The sequence below is a fragment of the Balaenoptera musculus genome, chromosome 2, assembly GCF_009873245.2.
Source record: "Balaenoptera musculus isolate JJ_BM4_2016_0621 chromosome 2, mBalMus1.pri.v3, whole genome shotgun sequence".
NCBI lineage: Eukaryota > Metazoa > Chordata > Mammalia > Artiodactyla > Balaenopteridae > Balaenoptera > Balaenoptera musculus.
In genome coordinates, this window is record NC_045786.1 from 93,649,788 (window position 1) to 93,669,310 (window position 19,523).

General features: G+C 45.1%; 1 protein-coding gene across 4 annotated transcripts in view; it reads left to right on the top strand.

Moving 5' to 3' along the window:
* Positions 1-12,993: 12,993 nt before the first annotated feature.
* RASGRP1 (RAS guanyl releasing protein 1) overlaps positions 12,994-19,523 on the top strand; it is a 91,206-nt gene continuing 84,676 nt past the window's right edge. For 2 of the 4 annotated variants that reach the window (XM_036844589.1, XM_036844587.1), the window contains exons 1-2: positions 12,995-13,222; positions 17,689-17,870. In XM_036844589.1, the coding sequence (XP_036700484.1) occupies positions 13,188-13,222; positions 17,689-17,870 (217 nt within the window). In that variant the 5' untranslated portion in view covers positions 12,995-13,187. Of the gene's footprint in view, positions 13,223-17,688; positions 17,871-19,523 lie in introns of all 4 variants that reach the window. The other 2 variants (XM_036844590.1, XM_036844586.1) reach the window with 2 other exon arrangements.

Sequence of the window (19,523 nt, forward strand, 5' to 3'; positions counted from 1 at the left end):
GAGGAATTGGACATTTTGTCTAACTAGCACCAAAGGGCTGAGTTAGGAAGACTCTACTAACTAGAATAAAAGCTCCTGGAGGGGCTTTGCATGCCCGTGTTCTCCTTAAACACTGGTTGAATTGGATTGACTTTTTTTACTCACTGCCAGAGTCAGGAATAGAGTACAGGTCTCTTGTTCTAAGACACAAACCTCAAAACTCATTTATTATCCCCAAACATAGACACTATACAGATAACCATCTACCTCAGAAATCCTATTCTGGTGGGTTCCATTTCTTAGTCTGGCAAAGATCTTAATATTTGTGATGAAGTTATTCTGACCTCTTACTTCCCCCTTTGTTTTTTATGCTGTGAGGTCTCTCTTCCTTGCTTTTACTGAACTTCAGAGTTCTGAGATGATTTCTTTCCCTTTTCCATATAGGTAACTTCTACTGCCCTGCTCACTTTCACAGGTTTGCTTCCTTAAACAATCTCAACACTGAAAATTTACCCTCATAGGGTGCACACACTCAGACACATACAAACACATGCACCTAGACAGACTCACATATTTGAAGACCACACTTAAATCCCAGAGTTCTTAGATTGCCCTCAAAAAGTCCTAGTCCAATCAGTTGCTCCAAACCTTAAAACATTATAACAGCTAGTTATACTTCTCAAGTTTGGACCAACTGATGTGAAAAAGGCCAATGTCTTGTTTTGTTTTTGTTGGTTTGTTTGTTTGTTTTTTACTTAGGCTTAGTAAACACTTTCTTCATAGACATATTTTTAAAATAGTAAAGTTCATCTCATACCTCTGGAATTACTAATCTCTGAAAGTATGGAGTCTGGATTAATGATGTTTTACTGTATCACTTATCTAATTGAGAGTGTGGAATTCAGTCAAAGTAAATTGAGGTGAAAATTATCACAGATACTCCAACTGGAGTACCACTGGGAAAACCAAGACTTTAGAAGTAAGTGACTTGTCTAGTGAGTTAAGCAAAGAAATGAAAAATTGAACTAACACTAATGTTTACTTAAAAGCTGAGGAAAACTCTGCAAAACTCAAAGGCTGATGGCCCCTGACCCCTTTCCAGGCCCTACCCCTTTTGAAACTAGTTCAGGGGCATCCTGGCTGGGCCAGCTCCTGAGAAGGAGAGAAGAGGAGAGTAAACCTCTGAGACCATCTTGGCCCCTCCAGAAATTTATCATTTTTCTGATTGACTTTCTTAGGAAATTTTTTTTTCTCAGCAAAACAAGCTATGAAATTCAGAAGATTTTTTTTTTTTTTAATTAATAGCTACTCTATTTATTTATTTATTTATTTATTTATTTTTAGCTGTGTTGGGTCTTCGTTTCGTGCGAGGGCTTTCTCTAGTTGCGGCAAGCGGGGGCCACTCTTCATCGCGGTGCGCGGGCCTCTCACTATCATGGCCCCTCCCGTTGCAGGGCACAGGCTCCAGACGCGCAGGCTCAGTAGTTGTGGCTCACAGGCCCAGTTGCTCCACGGCATGTGGGATCTTCCCAGACCAGGGCTCGAACCCGTGTTCCCTGCGTTAGCAGGCAGATTCTCAACCACTGCGCCACCAGGGAAGCCCGAGAAGATTTTTAACGTTTATATTCATAGTAAAATATATGCATATTTTCAGTTTACATGTACAAGTCCCTGATTAAAAACCAAAAATGACATAGTTAAGGTCAAGACTAAAACTGCTTTTAGGGATTGAGCTGAGTACTTGCTTCCCTAAACTACAAGACCAGGTGCAGCACAGAGCAAGTGTCGCAATGGAGATGATTTCGGGGACAGAGACAATTTTGCCATACCAGTTTATTGTTTTTATTACATAGATTTCTCCTCTTTTTAATGAAACAAAAGAACTCAACAGAGGGGGAGCATATAAAAATCAAATTGTATAATATGAATCAATTATGAAGCTAACCAGACTCTTCAGATAATACCTGCTAGAAACCAGGGAACAGAAATGAGATGAAGAAAGGCAAAGACAAATGCCTTACCACCTGTGACATAATCTTTTCTAGAAAGACTCGGTGCTGTTTTGGTCAAGAGGCCAAGCTAGACTTTGAAGACATGATGCAATTCTCAATTAGTTAGTGGTTCACCTTGTGGCCCAAACCAAGTCACTTACCTCTGTGCCATGGCACAGACTCTTGTGAATAATGAGCAAAGAACAGGGATGGGAAGTCGTCTGTGAACTAAGAGGAACCATCTGTCTACCAAAATCTCAGGAAAAACTCAGGAAGGTTTGCAGTTCCCCACCCCTCAGCCCTGAAAGTCTAGACTCTTTTAGAGAGTCCCCAGTCATGAAGTCTCAATCTGGCATGTTTCCAGGGGACACTCACAGCCCTAACTCTCCCTCAGCAAACAAGTCCATCGTTAAGTGTCCATAAATAGGGTTCTTGCAGGTCTCAGAGTTCTGGGTCCTCCTAATCATGCCCAGAACAGGATTTGCTTTCTAAGTTCGACACCACAATTGATAAGACCTTCCTGAGTCCTCTAGATCAGCACTGGCTGAGATCTGAGTTAAACCTCCTTAGGGAACAACTAAGACCTCAGCAGCTTTCAAGAAAAGTGGGGGGGAAAAAAAAAAAAAAAAGACATAGGGAAGAAGGAACCTGGCAAACTGGCAACCATTTCCCTGAGTTCTATTATCTGCTGGAATGATGGTGTTTTCTGTTTGCTTCGTACCTGTAATGACAGCCATGCCCCTCATGAAATACAAGATGAGAATAAGTATAGATAGGACAGGAAAGGGTTAGCTATTTCTTCCTCTTCCAGATAAAACTTATGCCAAGCAATGAGCACTTCCTATCTGTAAATGGCGACTGACCTGCCAATCAAAGTGTGCTTGGATTCCAGACTGCACAGTTTCATGTGCTTTCTCCCTGCAAAAATGAGCAACCTTGGTTCAGTCAGGGATGAAATCAGGAATACCAGAGACTGAAAGGACTTTTGTTTTAGACAATCTTTTGAAAGCCTAATTTCCTTTAGCTCTGGTCCTATTCATGTCACTCAACAATGACTTACTGTTCAGAAGGAGCTCCATCTGCCAAAAATATTGGGTCTTGAGAGTCTGAATCTAAAGCTATCCCTGACTCTCAGAAGCCTATCCTAGGTTTGGGATATCCACAACCTTAGTAAAGTTATGGTGCAACAAATATTAAGACTATTATCAATCTCAGGCAACCCAACCCCCTGCCTCCAAGTGACGAGGGCAAAAAACACAAGACTGTTCAAAGGAAAAAAATCTTTCCCAGAGGATGAAATAGGTTGGGACATAGTTAAGTGCTCAGGAACCTGGACCTATCATGCTTCTCTGTAGCAGAAGCTAGAAAGTAGGCAAGCCTTCCTACTTACTGCATATCCACGTATTTCCTTATCTCTAGCCCCCATTTTATAGGCATCTTGGATAGTTGGCCCTCTTACCCTTCCTTCATGTATTCCAGTGTCTGTAAGGACAGGTTTTGTCATGCACTCTTGGGGCTGGCAGAGATGCCAGACATCCCATTAAACAGAAGATAAAATAAAAAGTGGTCCTCAAATGTCCTGGAAGAGAAAAAGGAAAGGTGAGACCCTGATGGAAATAGCAAGAAATGGAAGTTGACGTGTCATCTGTGAGTCTTTTAGAGAGGCTGGGAACCAGGAAGAGAAGCAGCACCGCTGAGTCAGGAACTTCCCAGCATGTAGATTTGCTCTGTGTTGAAAGCAAGGCAAGCGAGGGACCCTTTTTCTTCAGTGACCAGATCTGTATCAGAAGCTGTAAGCACGTTGGGTGGGACCACAAGGTAGGGGGATACTGAGAACACTGGGTTTCTGGGATGTTCCAGGAAAGGATGGTCCAAATGGGAAATTGAGGGACTAGGCAAAATAATCTAAACACCAGAAGTCAAAATCAGACTTAACTCCTAATTTGACCAGGTTAGACCAAAAGACTGAACTTATATTGGCACCTCAGAAAAATATTCACACCTGTTGAGGGTAGATTTTAAGATTGGAGTACAGTCATGAGAATTTTTTTGAAGTATAATGATGAGCTAAAACTCTCTTCACACAAATGAATAAACACGCAAACAAAGCAACACTCTTGGGTTGTAGTAAAGAAGCCCTAAGGAATAAGGCTTGAATCACTTGATATAATAATTCCCCATTTTTAAAGAGAAGACCAAAGCCCCTAAAAAAGGAATCATGGAGAAGAAATTACAGTAGGAGCTGCATTTTTAGCCCAATCTGCTAAGGAAACATTCACAAGTGTAGGCACACACACATACGCACACACACATACACACACACACACACACACACACACGAGAGGTATGGTACATGTTATATGAGAAGTGACATAATAAGGTAACAAGGCCCGGACCAACGTATTAATAGCACATTGACAACAGTTATACTTTCACTTTTCAAATAACTGAAAGTGAAAACTTGGGCCTAAAGAAATCTTAGGTCAGTGGCTCTCCCTCCCCCAACCAATGGCCAAGTCTTTTCAGAGGCAATTCTAGTTTTAGCTGGGCCGACTATCAGTGTAACTAGACCAAAATTCTGACCCTTTGATGCTCTGGCTGTGGCTGATAAGACAGCTAAAAGCTCAGCACTTCATTGAGACCATCAACAATATGGTTAGTGCTGGTTACTGATCCTCTTTACTTCACCCAGAATTTTCTAATAGGCTATAGCCAATGAGATCAACTGTTTTGGGTACAAAATCTAATATATTATGAGTGGGAGGTGTAACAAAATGGTGATAAGCTTGGGCTCCAGAATCACACTGAACTGAAACCCAGCTTCACATTTCACTAGCTGTGTGTCCTTGCATGAGTCACTTAAACTTTTTGAGCCTTAAACCCCACCATCTATAAAGAGAGGACAACAAGGGTAGATTATCATAAAGTCTTTTTGTAAGGATGACATGAAATAATGTGTACTTATTTCTTGGCACAGTGCTTGACATGTAGGAAGTGCTCAATATGTCAGCTCATAGAATCATCGTGAGGAATCTAGGGTAAACAGAAAATACAGACAAAAAAGTAAAAAGTATTCTGTTTGATCGTAGAATCTAGCTCAGCATAGCCTAACATGTAAGTCGGCCCTTTTTTGTTTGTTTGGTTGGTTGTTTTTGCTGCCTACCAACTGCGCCCAATAGTCTAGCCTACTTTCTGCAATAGCCCAGGGGCTGCCAGGTCTTTTCTGGCTAGGCCTCTGGGTACCATAGTTTCAAGTTCAAGTCTGACACGGAAGCAGTAGGTACTTACTCACTCCCTGGCACAGAGCTAGTATTCCTTATTCCCTACACTGACAGCAAGTTGGTCAGTAAGTACTGCTTTCTTGGCTCCTCCAAGCCGGGCCCTCTGGCCTTGAATGACCCTCCAGCGCCCCTAGTTTTATCTCGCCTCCCCAGGCAAACCTCCACTTTTCATGCAATTTCTCACCTCACTGCCCTCCAGGTCACCTTTCATATGCCTCCCTACCGGGTGTTCAAAAGGGACAGAGGGAGCCCCTCCTTGAAACTCACCTTTCCCCTTATATTTATACCAACATTTCTCAATAGCCAGAAGCCAGTACTCTGTCAGAGCCAGAAAAGAGCACTTGGTCTTTCTTGAAGGAGCCAGGCTCACTCAGAGGGCGGACTCAGGAGGCATGGGGCCAAGAGCCCACAGTACCTAGAGGGGCCCACAAAGAGGTTCTAATTTCTTTTTAAAACCAAAGAAAAAAATGAAGGTGATAAGAACGTATGTATAATCATTGAATCCATTCCGGATTCTATTCATCTTTATGCCAACACAATCATAAAATATACTTTAAAATATATTTTTATGGAGGAAGGGGCTCACAAATACACTGTGGCCCTGCCACTCCTGCTGAGTTGAGAGTGGTCCTAAGTGAGGCGAACCTGAGGCAAACTCACCCACCTGGACCCTGCCTCCTACGTGACCCATTTATTTCCTCTGTCTGGTACAGGACAAAAAGTCACAGCGACTCAGATTTTTAAGAGGATTTTTTATATAGCACAGGTAACTGTACTCAGTATTTTGTAATAACCTGTAAGGGAAAAGAATCTGAAAAAAAAATATATATATATATATATACATATAACCGAATCATATATATGTATAACCGAATCACTTTGCTGTATACCTGAAACTAACACAACATTGTAAATCAACTATACTTCAGTTTTTTAAAAAAGAGGATTTTTTAAACAACTGCCAACATTGATTATATAGAACTTGTCTGTTTCCATCATATGTCTAACCCAGACTTCTTCACACCTCCACCCAAATACAAACGATGCCAAAGCACTAACACAACATCAGGATCACACCTGCATGCGCCAAATTAAGAGCCAGCATGAGGTGACCTTCCTCAGGAAACAAAGCCTCATTTCTGGGGCACTTGAAAATCACACATAAATGGGCACTGATTGGATTTATCAAAGCATATGGCGATACTTTTCACTGATTGATTTAATTGAAAAATCAGTTAAGCTGCACACTTGGTTGATGGTTGGGTCTCCATCCATACTTATGAAGCCATCATGTAGACTACTCTAGCTGTACACTTTGTTCAGAGGCAAGTTTTCTCAGTTTGATGCAAGGTGCAGAAACAAAACAAAAGAACACAAGACAGAAAAGACAGTTTTCTTTTACAGTAAATTCTGGCTATCATTTGGACGAATGCCAAGAAATTTCTTCAACCAAAATGTGTTGAGTCTCTGTTACCAGTTAGACAGGGAGGCAGATCAATCTTGATCAATACTTGCAGCAAATTTAAGCCTTCAGCTTTGTTTTTGAATCAGTGAATTTCTGATTTTCATGATGCTGTCTTGGGTGTGACTATTATTGGTGAAACACAGTCTCTGTACCAAGGGAACACAGCTACCTGCAGGGTTAAGACACCCTTTTTATTCGGGCTCACTTCCCACCTCCAAATCCAGAGGAACAGGCAAGACAGACTATTGCATCCCAATGTATCCTTTCCTAAGCCTGCTATCTGCCCATGAGAGTTTCACGCTCTATTCCCACCACAAAGAATCAGACTGAAGAAAAAGATACTTAACGTCCCACGTGGGGTGGAAAACTGGGCTTTGGCACAGGGGAGTGGGCTGGGGTGTTAGAACTCCACTGTCAAATCAAGAAGTAAAATGCTTGTAAGTTGTGTGTGAAATGGCCTACTTCAGTATTTCTTAAATATGAGTAAAATATGACCCCTTTTAAAGGGGAAAAAAATTTCTTCTAGACCCTTAAGGATGTGTCTGCCGGTGATCCCGGCGTGAGAAACACCCACCCATATTAATTTACAATGATTTTCTCCATCGCTCACATGCAAGTGTCTTTATTAATACTCAGGAGTTTTCATTTTAATACTATGCTTATCACAGTACTTTTTTGAATGCATATTAAACAGTTTTTGTACTCAGAAAACCACATCCTTTGGCTGGTCCAGGCCACTTGAATCTTTCTATTAACTGGGTTTTTTTCGAGCTTTTACCCGTGTCTTTGTAGGTGTTAAATGATTAAGTAGTATTAGTGCTAGGGTGGTGCTAGGTGCACAATAGGAGTTTTAAAAATAGCGGTTGCATTACTAAACTAGTTTTAGCTTTTAAATTGTTGCTGTTCTGATTGCAACGCAGACATTTGAAACGCTCAGTGTTGAATGGTAATTAACTCAGCCCTCTCTCCAGCAGCGCTCAGCTCAAGCACCCAGAGGCTATCTTGGGAAGTGGCGTTAATTGAATCACATCTAAAGTGGAGCAAGGGACTCAAGGTGCTCATGGGGAACCCTTCAAAGTGAGAAGCGTCTCAGATTCTGCAAAGGCAAACTAAGATTAAGTCAGACTTGAGAACCTTATTTATGTGTTGGCAGAGGGTGGGGAGAATCAAAGTTCCTGTGTGTAGTTCAGCAAAGCACTCTGCTCTGCTTCTTCTTTACCTCTGCATCTTCCTCGTCTCTGAAACACGGGCCTCGCCTCTCCTCTTCTCTCACTTCTCTTTGGCTAGTGAGCTGTTCATCTCATCCTTTACATCTTAACCCACACCTCACTTCCTCTGAGAAGTCGGCTCCCCATCAACCAAGACTAGGGCAGGTGTCCCTTGGATGTGATTGCATAGCACTTACTAGTTTACCAAAACATTCACCTCGTGTGCCCACAACCTGGCACTCAAAACATTAATGTGTCCGCAGTGGTTGCTACGTGCCAGGCATAGACCATGTCATATAATCATTAGCAAAGTTGCATGAGGTAGGCCTTGTTTGTACCCATTTTTACAGACGTGGAAACTGAGGCTTAGAAAAGTTAACTTGCTCAGGGTCACATTACTAGGAAGCATGAGGGCTGAGATTCAAAATCAGTCTAACTCTAGAGCTCACACTTCGAACTACTGTGCCATTCTGCCTCCCAAATATTTGTGAAAAACATACTGTTTGATATTTTTTGATAAACTTGAACAAAGCAGATTCACCGACAACTTACCTTTTCTGGCCCCAGCTTCTGGTTTTTTAAAGCTATTCGGGCCAGAATCAGAAAGCAAGAAATTCTATGCCAGAATGATTCAAAATAGGATTCATTGATGGACTAAATGCTTGCACACAATACAAAAATAAAAGTTACAAAAGGGGAAAAAATGAAAAGCAAGATTCCCCGTACTCAGAGCCACCTAGTTCCCCTTTTCCAGAGATAACTACTGAGATCTATTATCATCATGAGAGGTAGCGCTAGAGCTGTATTTTGTAAACTATGATCCCAACCTACTAATGGATCAATTTTGAGGGTCCTGACCAACATTTGTTTTTTAATGTCATTAAAAAAAAAAAAGATTTGAAAGGATCATGTTTCACACAGCTTGTGTTTCAGTTTGACATGTACATCTGAGTCACAGGGTGTAAAATGTGATGTTACACTTCTCACCACGGAGTAATATTCAAAACTGTTGGAAAGCCACCGACCGGGCAGACCCAGAAGTTGGACATTATGAAGGCCGCTTCCACAGAGAACCTCCCGCCCTTACTTCCCATGAGTCACTTTGGAACTCAGCAGCCGGACCCTGTAAAGCAGAAGTCAGATCCCTTCCCTCCTCTGTTCAAAGTCTTCCAGGGACCCCCCCCCCCCCATCTCACTGAGAGCAAAAGCCATGAGACAACATGTATTTCTGTTTGTTTGTTAATATCCTAAAACAATTCCAAAATCAAATAAAACATATGGGCTCCATGATGTAAAGAAATATGACCTGTGGCGGAGAGAGGGTCCCTGAGAAGGGGCTTCAACAGAGACGAGCAGCATCCTTCAGCTGAAAACAAGAATGGATATCTTAAAATACCATTTATATGACATTCATCAAATTCCCTTTAGAGAATCCTGGGGGTACCTTAAGGAGGTAGAACACTCTCCAGGAGAGCTGGCCCATGGACAGAGAGACTCCCCAAGAGGCATGGGCTGCCTCCATAAGAAGATGCCAAGGACAAAGAAACATGCAGGAGTCCAACCATAAGCCCCCAAACTACAGGCCCGGAGCAAAAGTGGCTGCTTCTCACATGGGCAGTTTCTCTAGCTTTGGTCCATGGTGAGCGGCAGCAGGGATGTACAGTGTTCAGTGTGGGATGGCCAGTCACAATAATAAAATAATGAGGCCAGTTCTCCCTGTCTCAGAAACAGGAGCGGCACTCAGCAGGAGAGGAAAGGATGGTGCCACATTCCCTCCCTCCTTTTCTCTCTCCATCTCTCTTCACTCTCCCGTGGAGCTGTGTGTCCCTAAATGTGGCAGCTTTGTCCTCATTGGTCCATATGGGTGCCTCAACCGGAATACCCCATGGTGTCCCCATGAGAGCGGGGGTAACCCAACTCTGCGGTGGCAGCTCCTGGAAATCAGGGTATAACATCCTAGCATATTTGGACTCGTCTGTTTATTAGACACGTAAGCTCATGTGAAAAGGGCTCTTATCTGTCATGTTCTCTATCAGATTCTCAATGCCAAGGACAGCATCTGACACTAAGTAGGGACCCAGTGAATGTATCTCAAATGGATGAAAAAATGTTAGACCACAGAGTGGAAGCTGTGGTGGCCAATAGGTACTCCAAGCATAACCAGTCATCAGGCAGATTCTGCAAGGTGGGTTTGCAGCCCCTGCCCCTGGAAGGCAGCCCTGCGTGTGCCCTCTGGGGTGACTTGCCAGTCTGCTATGCGTTTGGTACAACTGTGCCTGTGTGCATCTAGGTGAAAAGAGATGGCAGGCGGAAGGAAATACACAAGCAAGAGCACTGAGGCTTGTGAGGGCACAGGGCACAGCAATTACCAGCAGTGACCAAGTCACAACCTAACAGGTCAGGTGCCTGGGAGGGCATGGCTGGAGGCCAGGATGGACAGGTAAGGTTAGTTGTGAAGGTGAGCAACGTTAAGAAGTTTGTAGTTTATTCTGTAGGCAACTGGAGAATTCCTTTGCAGTTTGGAAGCAAAGAATGACATGATCAGGTAATTCTGAAAACAACGTGAAAAAAGGATCAGAGAAGAGGAGGTTCTACAACTAGGGAGGCCATTTATGAGGCTATGACACATGTTCAGGTTCAGAGATAACTGGGGCCAAGACATGTGGCCGTGGAGATGGAGAGAAAGCCCTGGGGGACGATTCGGGGAGGCGACCAGTTGGAAATATGGTTTGGGATGTTAGATATCAAGGTTAGATATTCAGACATGGGAGTCATTTGGGTCCTGTTGAAGTCATGGAAGAAATTAAAAACACTTAATTTGAAAAAAAAAAAAAAACCCCTCCGGATTTGAGTAGTGGATCATTTAGAAAATCTGATGAAAACAGGTATTTTTAGTTGCAGAGGCTTCGCAGATACTCACCAAAAAGCCAAGTAAAAGGTCTGGGGATATCAGTTAAGAGCCCCTGGTTGAAAGAAGAAAGAATAACAGAGAAAGGGTCCCAAGGAATGACCTTACCCAAAGGGTGAGCAGAAGACGACAGTGGTCCCCAGCCTTTCTCAACTGTTACAGAGACATTGACTACTGCCTATCAAAGAGTTTGGAGAAGCAGAAAAGAGGATAAGTGAACAAGAGAAAAGAAGGAGCACTTTGTTCCTGAGGTCAGAGGTGTCTCAGCACCATGGAGACTAACCACATGGCAGAAGATGAAGAAAGAGATGGAGCTAACTTCTAATTTTTTAGGTGTTTGGAAAAGACAAATTGCTCAAGTAGGAACAGCCAGATAAGCCTCTTCAAAGAGTTCAGCTGGGCCCAGAAACCCAATCAGGTGCAAGTGGAATGCAGAGCTCTCAGGAAGCCTGAGAGGAAGAAGCTTCCTAGGTAGAAGCAGGCCTCTTTCTTTAGAAAACTCAGCAAGACTCACAAGACTTGTTTCTCGAATGAACTAATAGCTAATCATTTCTATACTTACTACGTAATGTAGTAACTGCAGGTGTATAGCTGCATACAACCGCCTGCAACTGTGTTCAGTATTGTGTGTATACACCCAGTAGCCTATCTAGACACATTTACATATATTTATGCATTTATATAAAGGTACGTGTTTAGCCATTTGGCATGTATACATATGCATATACAGTGTAAGTCTGGAAGAGTGTCATAATTTAATATTTATTAAATATCCAAATGTTCCTTCTATGTGTATGGCTGTGACCGAGGACTTGGTTCTATTACACAGTGTTCATGAGGATTCTCTGGAGAAATTTCTTACCGCTCTCAGGATGAAAAGAGTTGATCTTCTCTTGAGCAATTTTTTTTTTTTTTTGTCTTGCATGTGACAGAAATTGAATTTTAGACAAGGCTTCCCTTTTGAACATGACTGCTAGAAATCCAGGAGACAAATCTTCGGTCCCACTTGGAGCAAGTGTTTTGGACTGTATGGAATGCATTAAAAAAAATTCATTTCTGGCTCCATTTTATGTAATTTAATTTTCACTTTTCATTTCATACACTTCTTTTTGTGAGTTACACACCTTTGTAAGCTATCTTGGACTGTTTGTTTGTTTGTTGTGTTTAGGATAAGGTGGCATATACGTATGAGGCTTTAAGGTCCAGAACATTATGGCTGGGACAGGACTTATTAATATGACTAGAGTTAGAGCATGTGACACTGATAATGGGTATGTTATTAGGACAATCCCACAGCGATTACAGGGAGTCAGCCAGATCTCAGCCCAGGTGTGGTTCTCTCTGCTGTGTACTAGTTGTGTGATGGGAAGCATATTATTCTCTAACCCTTCATTTATTTCATCTTTAAAACAGTGACCTCTTGGTTTTTGGGGGAGGCGGCGTACATGAGGAATGTACAGAAAGCACTTAGCACAAGGCACTCAGTCAACATTAGTTACTGCTGTTACCACTATCTTTTCGGCAAGCAGGGGTAGGCAGCCATTTCTGACCAGATCTGCCGTCAGAAAGTCCTCCCCAGCCCTGACCCCTCTCTCCCATATCCACAGACGCCAGTCAGCTGTGTCCCGCCTGACCTGCAGCGCACCTGCACACTCGCTGCCTCCCGCAGGGTGTCTTGTTAATTGCTACCAACAAGACTCCCAAAGGCACAGGCTAAGGCGGACCCACAACCGTGTATTCGTTCTTTACCCCACCCCCGACTCTGCGCTCTGATATATACCAGAGAGGCCTGCGAGGGCACGAGGGGTCTTCGGGAGACTGGACTGAAATTCGGGAAGGCGGGAGCAGGGTGGGGGGCGGCTGTTGCCCCGAGAGCCGCCAGGTGAAGCCGGTTTCCCCCGGCTCCCAACCCCTCTCCTGGCGCTGGTTTGGTGATATCCAGGGCACCTGGAGCCTCCCCGCCCTTCCAGCTCCGCTTCCGTCTTCAGCCACGGGCCGGGAGAAGTAGCCGCCAGGGGTGAAAGGCGAGGTTGGAGGGAGGCGCAGGCCTCCGGGGACTACCGAGTAATGGGGGCAGGTTTCGGGGAAGAACTGAACAGCGCCACACATTTCCTCGGCGATAACATCAGCGCTTGTCAGGTGGTTGGAGCGGGCGTGTGTGCGCGCGCGCGCAAGGAGGAGGGCGAGGGGGCGCGCTCACACAAAGTTTGTGCCTGCGGGTTCGCCGCGGTCGGGCGTCCTGGGCGAGGAGGCCGGGGCGGAGGGGCCCGGCAGGCGGTGGTGGCGATGCGCCGCACCCCGCCGAGCCCGTCCCGCCGCGCTGGGTGAGGCGGCTCCTGGAGCGCGGCCGCGGCCATGGGCACCCTGGGCAAAGCGAGAGAAGCTCCGCGGTGAGTAGGGGCGTCCGTTTCCTTTTTTGGGGCGGGGGCCACAGCGCGCGCGGCCCCAGGACCTCGCCGGGATGGGAAGTGGGGGGGGCCGGCACGGCGCCGCCGCCTCCGGGAAGTTGCGGGCCCGGGGTGCGGGCGGCAGCGGCGGCCGGTCGGGGTCTCGGCCGAAGTCTCGGCCGAAGTCGGGGGAGACGGGCGCGAGGGACGGACGAGCCCGGAGCGCCCTGCGCGTCTCGCCCGACGGACTGGGGAGGGAGCCGGGTTGCGCGGACGCGCGGCCAGAGTTGGCCCGGCGAGCCCCGGAATCGCGCTTAGCGACCTGGTCCCCCGGCGCCGGGCCCCTGGAACTCCCACTCGCGGACTTTCCGCGCCCCCTGCACCTGCCGCAGCTCCGGCAGCGCCACCTGGCGGCCCGTCCGGCCCTGCGGACGTCGGGCCGGACCCAGAAGGCCAGCTGCCTTTGCCAGGAGTGTACAGGGGTCAGTGAGCCACATAACCACCTGGGTGGAAACCTGCACTCGCCTTCACCCACCGTGATCCTAGAGACTTGTTTTAGGAGGGTCTTGGGGGTGACAGAAGATGAAGGAAAAGTGACCGTGAGTGAAAAAGCTATTGGCAGGAGAAGGAGGCCTGGAGGGGCCAGGCAACTTTGAGTTTGTCCCCCAAAGGGCCGGAACTGGACAACTACCTGGCAACGGCCTGGGCTCAGCATAGGGCCGGGAAAGCTGTGCTCTTCCCACCTCCATCCACACGGACTCTGTTGCTCCTGGCCGTGCCCAGTCGAGGCAGGAAGCGTTGCCCTGCTGGACCTTATGGATCTAAAAGTTCTTGGTCCTTTATGCCCTCCCCCACCCCGTCCTGTACCGTGAAGGTCCAGCACTTTGCCTTGCACCGGACTGAGAGGAGGAGCTTCAGTACATTCAACTGAGTCTGTATTATGGGAACGGGGGGAGGACAGGACTGGAAGAAATCCTCACTAGAAACCAATAAAAGCCATCTTCCACTGCAAAGAAAGTTGTGGAAGCTTCCGTTCGTTCTCCTTGTCCATTTCATCCCTTACTCTTCTGGGCTGAATTTCATGAAAAGTTCAGCCCGAAATTGTGACCTCCACTGAGATACCTGAGGCTGGAGTGGATTGCACCTGAACCACTTCAGAGTTTTGACAGTCTCCTTCAGCAAACTGGATGGGGCCTTAGCAAGTTTTAGCCTCAGGAAACACTTTCAAGTTGTTTCTCTAGGGCGCTATTTTTTTTTTTTTTTTTTAATACTTGAGGGAGCTGGTGAGGAGACATTTGCCTACTTTCCTTTAAAAATACATATGCCTTTGCAGACTTAGAGGTGAAATCATTCTATGTCTAAAATAAAGCATTTTATAAATCCTTATCTACAGCCATTTCACCAGAAGAGAACGATTTGAAGGTTTGTCACATAGCAGCCAGTCAAGAGACTCCACAGCAAAATTGCCCAGCTTCCTAGTTTATGGTGCACATAACCCCCATCTTCCTGACCTCTCAGGATGCCATTTGGGTTTTAGCAGTTTCTCTTCTCCCTGGTTTCTCCTGCCCAAGCCCTCTGAGTCTCAGCGGCCTCCCCCCGACTGCATCTCACCCTCCCTTCCCCGTCCCCTAAATACTCCCTTCAAGTTCATTCTTTCTGCTTGTATTTTACCAGTCCCTCCTAGTTCTGATAAAAGCATCTACTACCTCTGAGAATCACCTCCTGCACCAAAGTGGTTTCCCCTACAGGTGACACTAGGAAACATTGCCAGACTTAGAGCCAGGGCAGTTTTTGGAGTCCTGAATAGTTGATGCTACCAACTGAGGGAAGAAAATGGAATTTTCCCTGGATTGGCCAGATGAGAGACGGAGGTAGACACCGACATCCCGGCCCCAGCGGGAAGAGCTGTGTGTGGAGACAGCCTCCAGTTGCCGTGGCCTCTTCTCTTGGGGCTAAAGAGAAGTAATATGGGAGGCCTGAGAGAAAAAGAGGCTTCTACCAAGAAAGACTTTGTTTTCATCTTTCCCAAGTCTGCCTTGGGTAGAGGTCTTAATGGTGAAGAGGCAGCAGCTAAGGCCAAAAGCTGACTTATCCCAACACTGGACAACCAGTGCCAGGTTTAGAGAGTCCTCACTGCTTCTGCGGAGGGAAGGGAGCATGGCATGGACACAGGGGGCTTGGCTTCCACCTGGCTCTGCACTGGTGCCCAGTCACATTGCCCTTCCCAGCCCAGACCTCCACATGCATGGGGGAAGGGCTTGGAGAATGACCATGGAGGGGCCATCCAGCTCTGGGGTCTGAGGACTTTTGGGGACCTGAAAAAGAAGGAGGACCCAAGATTCAGCCTTTATGTTATCAGCTATGCTTTTGGAGGATTTTACCTTTGTCTTAAGTTGAATTGACCTTTTCAGCTCCTCTTGCTAATTCTGATGTAGTGAAAGGTGCATAGTCCCAGGCACAGTAAATATTTATTAAACCAAACCAGAGAGGTGCCAAGTACAAATCCCAGATCAAATACGTATGAGTTCTACAACCTTGTCTATGTCATTTAGCCTCTTTTAGACTCAGTTTCAACATCGTGAAATGGAGATAACATCTCTCTGGGCTGTAAGCTTTAAAGACCATGTAAATCCCCAGCCCAGAGCCTGCCATATCAAAGGTACTCAATTCAGGGTGGCCATTATTTTCTTTCATTTTCAGATGCTGATCTGATCTTGGGGCTATCACAGGGCCTGGGTAAAAATCAGTAATGTCCAGAAACTTGATCAAGTCCTGTAACACCAACCTGATCTTTCAGAAATCACTGCCTTGGCTTAGCAGATTCCCAAGAGCCAGTTTCTGATTGGATTTCACTGAGCCCATCCTAGGTTGGAACAGATGGCAGCAGCCAATGCCAGACCAGCATTCTGGAGCTACTTTGAAAGGGAACTCGAAGGTCAGGGTGTTCCCTTCACTAGTCTGGCTTTGTACTAAGTGGTCCCACTGTCTTTTTAACAGGGTGGTTTCCCAAAATCTATGTGTGCCCTAGCATTTTATTTTGATCTGAGTACTTCTTCAGCTCCTTCTGAGTGAGGTTACATCTTGTCGAGAAGCTTTCCTCAACACTCCACTTAGAATTGGTTTTCCCTCCTCTGAGAACATCACACGTCTTGCCCTTGACACTCACAGGACAGTTATTTAAGATTTATAGAGTTATCTTTTCTTGGTCTGGTTCTGATTCTTCAACTAGATTTTTGTATTAAGGAACTTCCAGATCACCTTCATACTACAACAACTAACATATAATGGGTATGTTTTACAGTTTGCAAAGTACCTTCACAGACTGTCTCACTGGTCCTCTCTGGCCTATCACACATGTGTTGCTCATAGGATAAGTACTTATGATTAATTAATGCCATCATGTGTTTATCAAATATATAGTGGTTAGGTAAAGTTATGGATCTCCGGTATATTTCTTTTCTTCACCTCCTCTTTGGTAATAAACATGAAATAGCCAAAGCCACAGTAAGGAGAGGAGAATATACTCAAAGAAGTTATCAGCAACAACACCTATCACTAGTAAACCTTCAAAGATGATAGATATGTCTCTGTATGTTATGTTTATTTTTTTAATGGAAGGAAAAATAAAATGCTTAATTAACCTACTGATATCATTTTGCAAACAACGTGACTTACACTGATGAGGTCATGACCAAAGGTAAAGCTAAGTGAAAGTGGAGGAAGGTGACCTGTTGGGCTGTAAAGCCATTTCCAGATTCAGACTTGTCCTTTTGTATTCACTTCTGGAATAAAGCTCTCATAATCAGTAAGGACTTGATAGGATAATGTTTAATCATAAAAATGACTCAGAATGATTATCAGTAATGAAAAACAGAATCTTAGAACCAACCAAGATTTGTGAAAAAGACAGGGCTAGCTTAAAATCTAAACACCGCCCCCATAACCCTCACCCCCTGCACGCGGGTCCTCGGTCTTTGCCTTCTCCCCCAAAATCCTTAAAGATGTTTCTGAGGCCACCTGACTTTCTCCAGTAACTCTGGTGTTGCTCAAGAGGAATGAATTTAGCTGAAGATGAGACCAAACTTAAACAATTCTTAAGACCCAAGTCAGTGGTCTCAGGGCTAAAATAAAAATTTATTGCTAGGAGCTAAAAACTGCCAAGAATAGTCTTGCGTCTGCCTCTTCCTTTCGGGAACTGGAGAAAGCAGGCCAAAGCAATCCTAACCCCAGGCTGAGGAGCCCTGTTTGTTGCAACCCTGAAGTCTCACCTTGCTATTAGTGTGAGAGATGTCTCTTTAACAGCTAACCAGTCCGTGTGGTGCCTTTACCAAGTGGGAGGGGTATGTCTTATCAGCCCAACTCCTGGGATGAATTGTCTTATCTCTACTCCTTTCCTCTTCAGTCTGCCTGCAGAGCAGTGTGGTCAGCCCCTGGCCGCTCTACTCTCCCCGCCTTTTCTCTTTCCCCAGGAAACCTCATGGCTGCAGAGCAGCGCCTAAAGCAAGACTAGAGGGGAAGCCCTCCAGCAGCCCCCTCCCCTCCCATCCCAGCCTGGCCCAGATCACCCAGTTCCGAATGATGGTGTCTCTGGGACATTTAGCCAAAGGAGCCAGCCTGGACGATCTCATCGACAGCTGTGTTCAATCTTTCGGTGAGTTGGCGAACTGCCCACATGCATAAAAATCGCTCTCTTACTTTGTTCTTCCTTAAAAAGTGCGTTATAGAATAGCAACCTAGATTGCATTTGGGGTTTAAAAATAGCTCTTGAGCCTTTGAAATGTTGGAGACTGTGCAGTGCCTATGGCACATGACTATGTGGGTGTAATAGGTCGTGATGAGAAGTGCGATTTAAAGCAAGAAAAGTTACTGAGGAGAGTTTGCATTTCCAATTTTCTCAGGATGGAGGTTTTTCTTGTGGTGAAAAATATGATAAAATGCAGTGGTACATCTGGTGCTTTTCTGTCCTTGTGTTCTTGGGGCACACAAAGACTAGGTCACCTGAGCAAACGCTGTTATCAAATAGAAATTCGAAAGCCTTTGGATCATTTGGACAATAAAGTCTTAATAATTCCCCTCACAATCTTGAGGGTGGTTGTGGAGGAATAGGAGAGGACCAGGCAAAGCCAGATGTCTGTGCCTGAAAGGTACTGGCAAATGAGCGGTGTGATTGAGGATTGAGGATCTATAAAATGAGCAGACAGACACATGGGCGGGGAGTTATCTAGGCGTGCACTCTGTCATCACCCGTACTCACAGTGAGGGACGAGCAACTTAGTGCAGTTGACAAGCAATTATCGACAAAGATGCCCTATTTGTAGGCACTGTCTTTCTTTTGACTGTTATATGTGAAGTAGTGATTGAAAAGTACTAAATGTTTGTTCCCGTTCCAAAAAAGAAATGATGGAAAATTCATAGAGTTTCAGTATCACCGGCCCCCCTCCTTGCCCCTTTAGAAACCCCTCCACCTCCCACCGGGAAGCAGATAAGCATGTGTGTCTCAGCTCAGAAGCGCCAGCCCGCCCTGCCCCGGCGCCTCCCAGGGAGCATAGGGGTAGCCCAACGGGCAGGACTGTTAGAACTCAGAGCTAGGGATTATTCATTGGCTGGACCTGTTTAGTGCTCAGTCAAACCTTATTTGTAGAATTCAGAAAAATTGACATTTTGGAGATTCTCATTTAGTATAATTTAGCAAAACATTGAAAAGAATAGTTTTGGTGGGGGACATATGTCTACGTATAGCTGATTCATTTTGTTATAAAGCAGAAATTAACACACCATTGTAAAGCAATTATACTCCAATAAAGATGTTAAAAAAAAAAAAAAGAATAGTTTTGGTGATTCCACCATTTGGTTTAAAGCAGCCGTTCTCAAATGTTCCTGCAAAATCACATGGAGGTTTTTTGTAAAACAGATTGCTGGGTCCCACCCGCAGGCTGGCTGCTCTAGCAGGTCTGGGGTGGGGCCCAAGAATTTACATTTCTGTCAGCTTCCCAGGTGCTGCTGCTGCAGCTGATCCAAGAACCTCACTTTGAGAATCACTGCTTTATTGTTTATTTTAGATTTTTTAACTTGGAAAAGAGGGAGTATTTTTACTAGTTTAGCATTAAATTTTAATTAAATTTCTATTTAGTTACACTTTAGTCTTTCAGCTGAGGATGAATTTGGGAGCAGAATGAATGGTTTTCTATTTCAAAATAATCTCTTTGGAAAATATCCATCCAAGGAGATAAGCTAGAAGATGGGGGGGATGGGTGGAAGCATGGCTGTAATGAGCCATTATTCATCATGCACTTTACTTTTACCT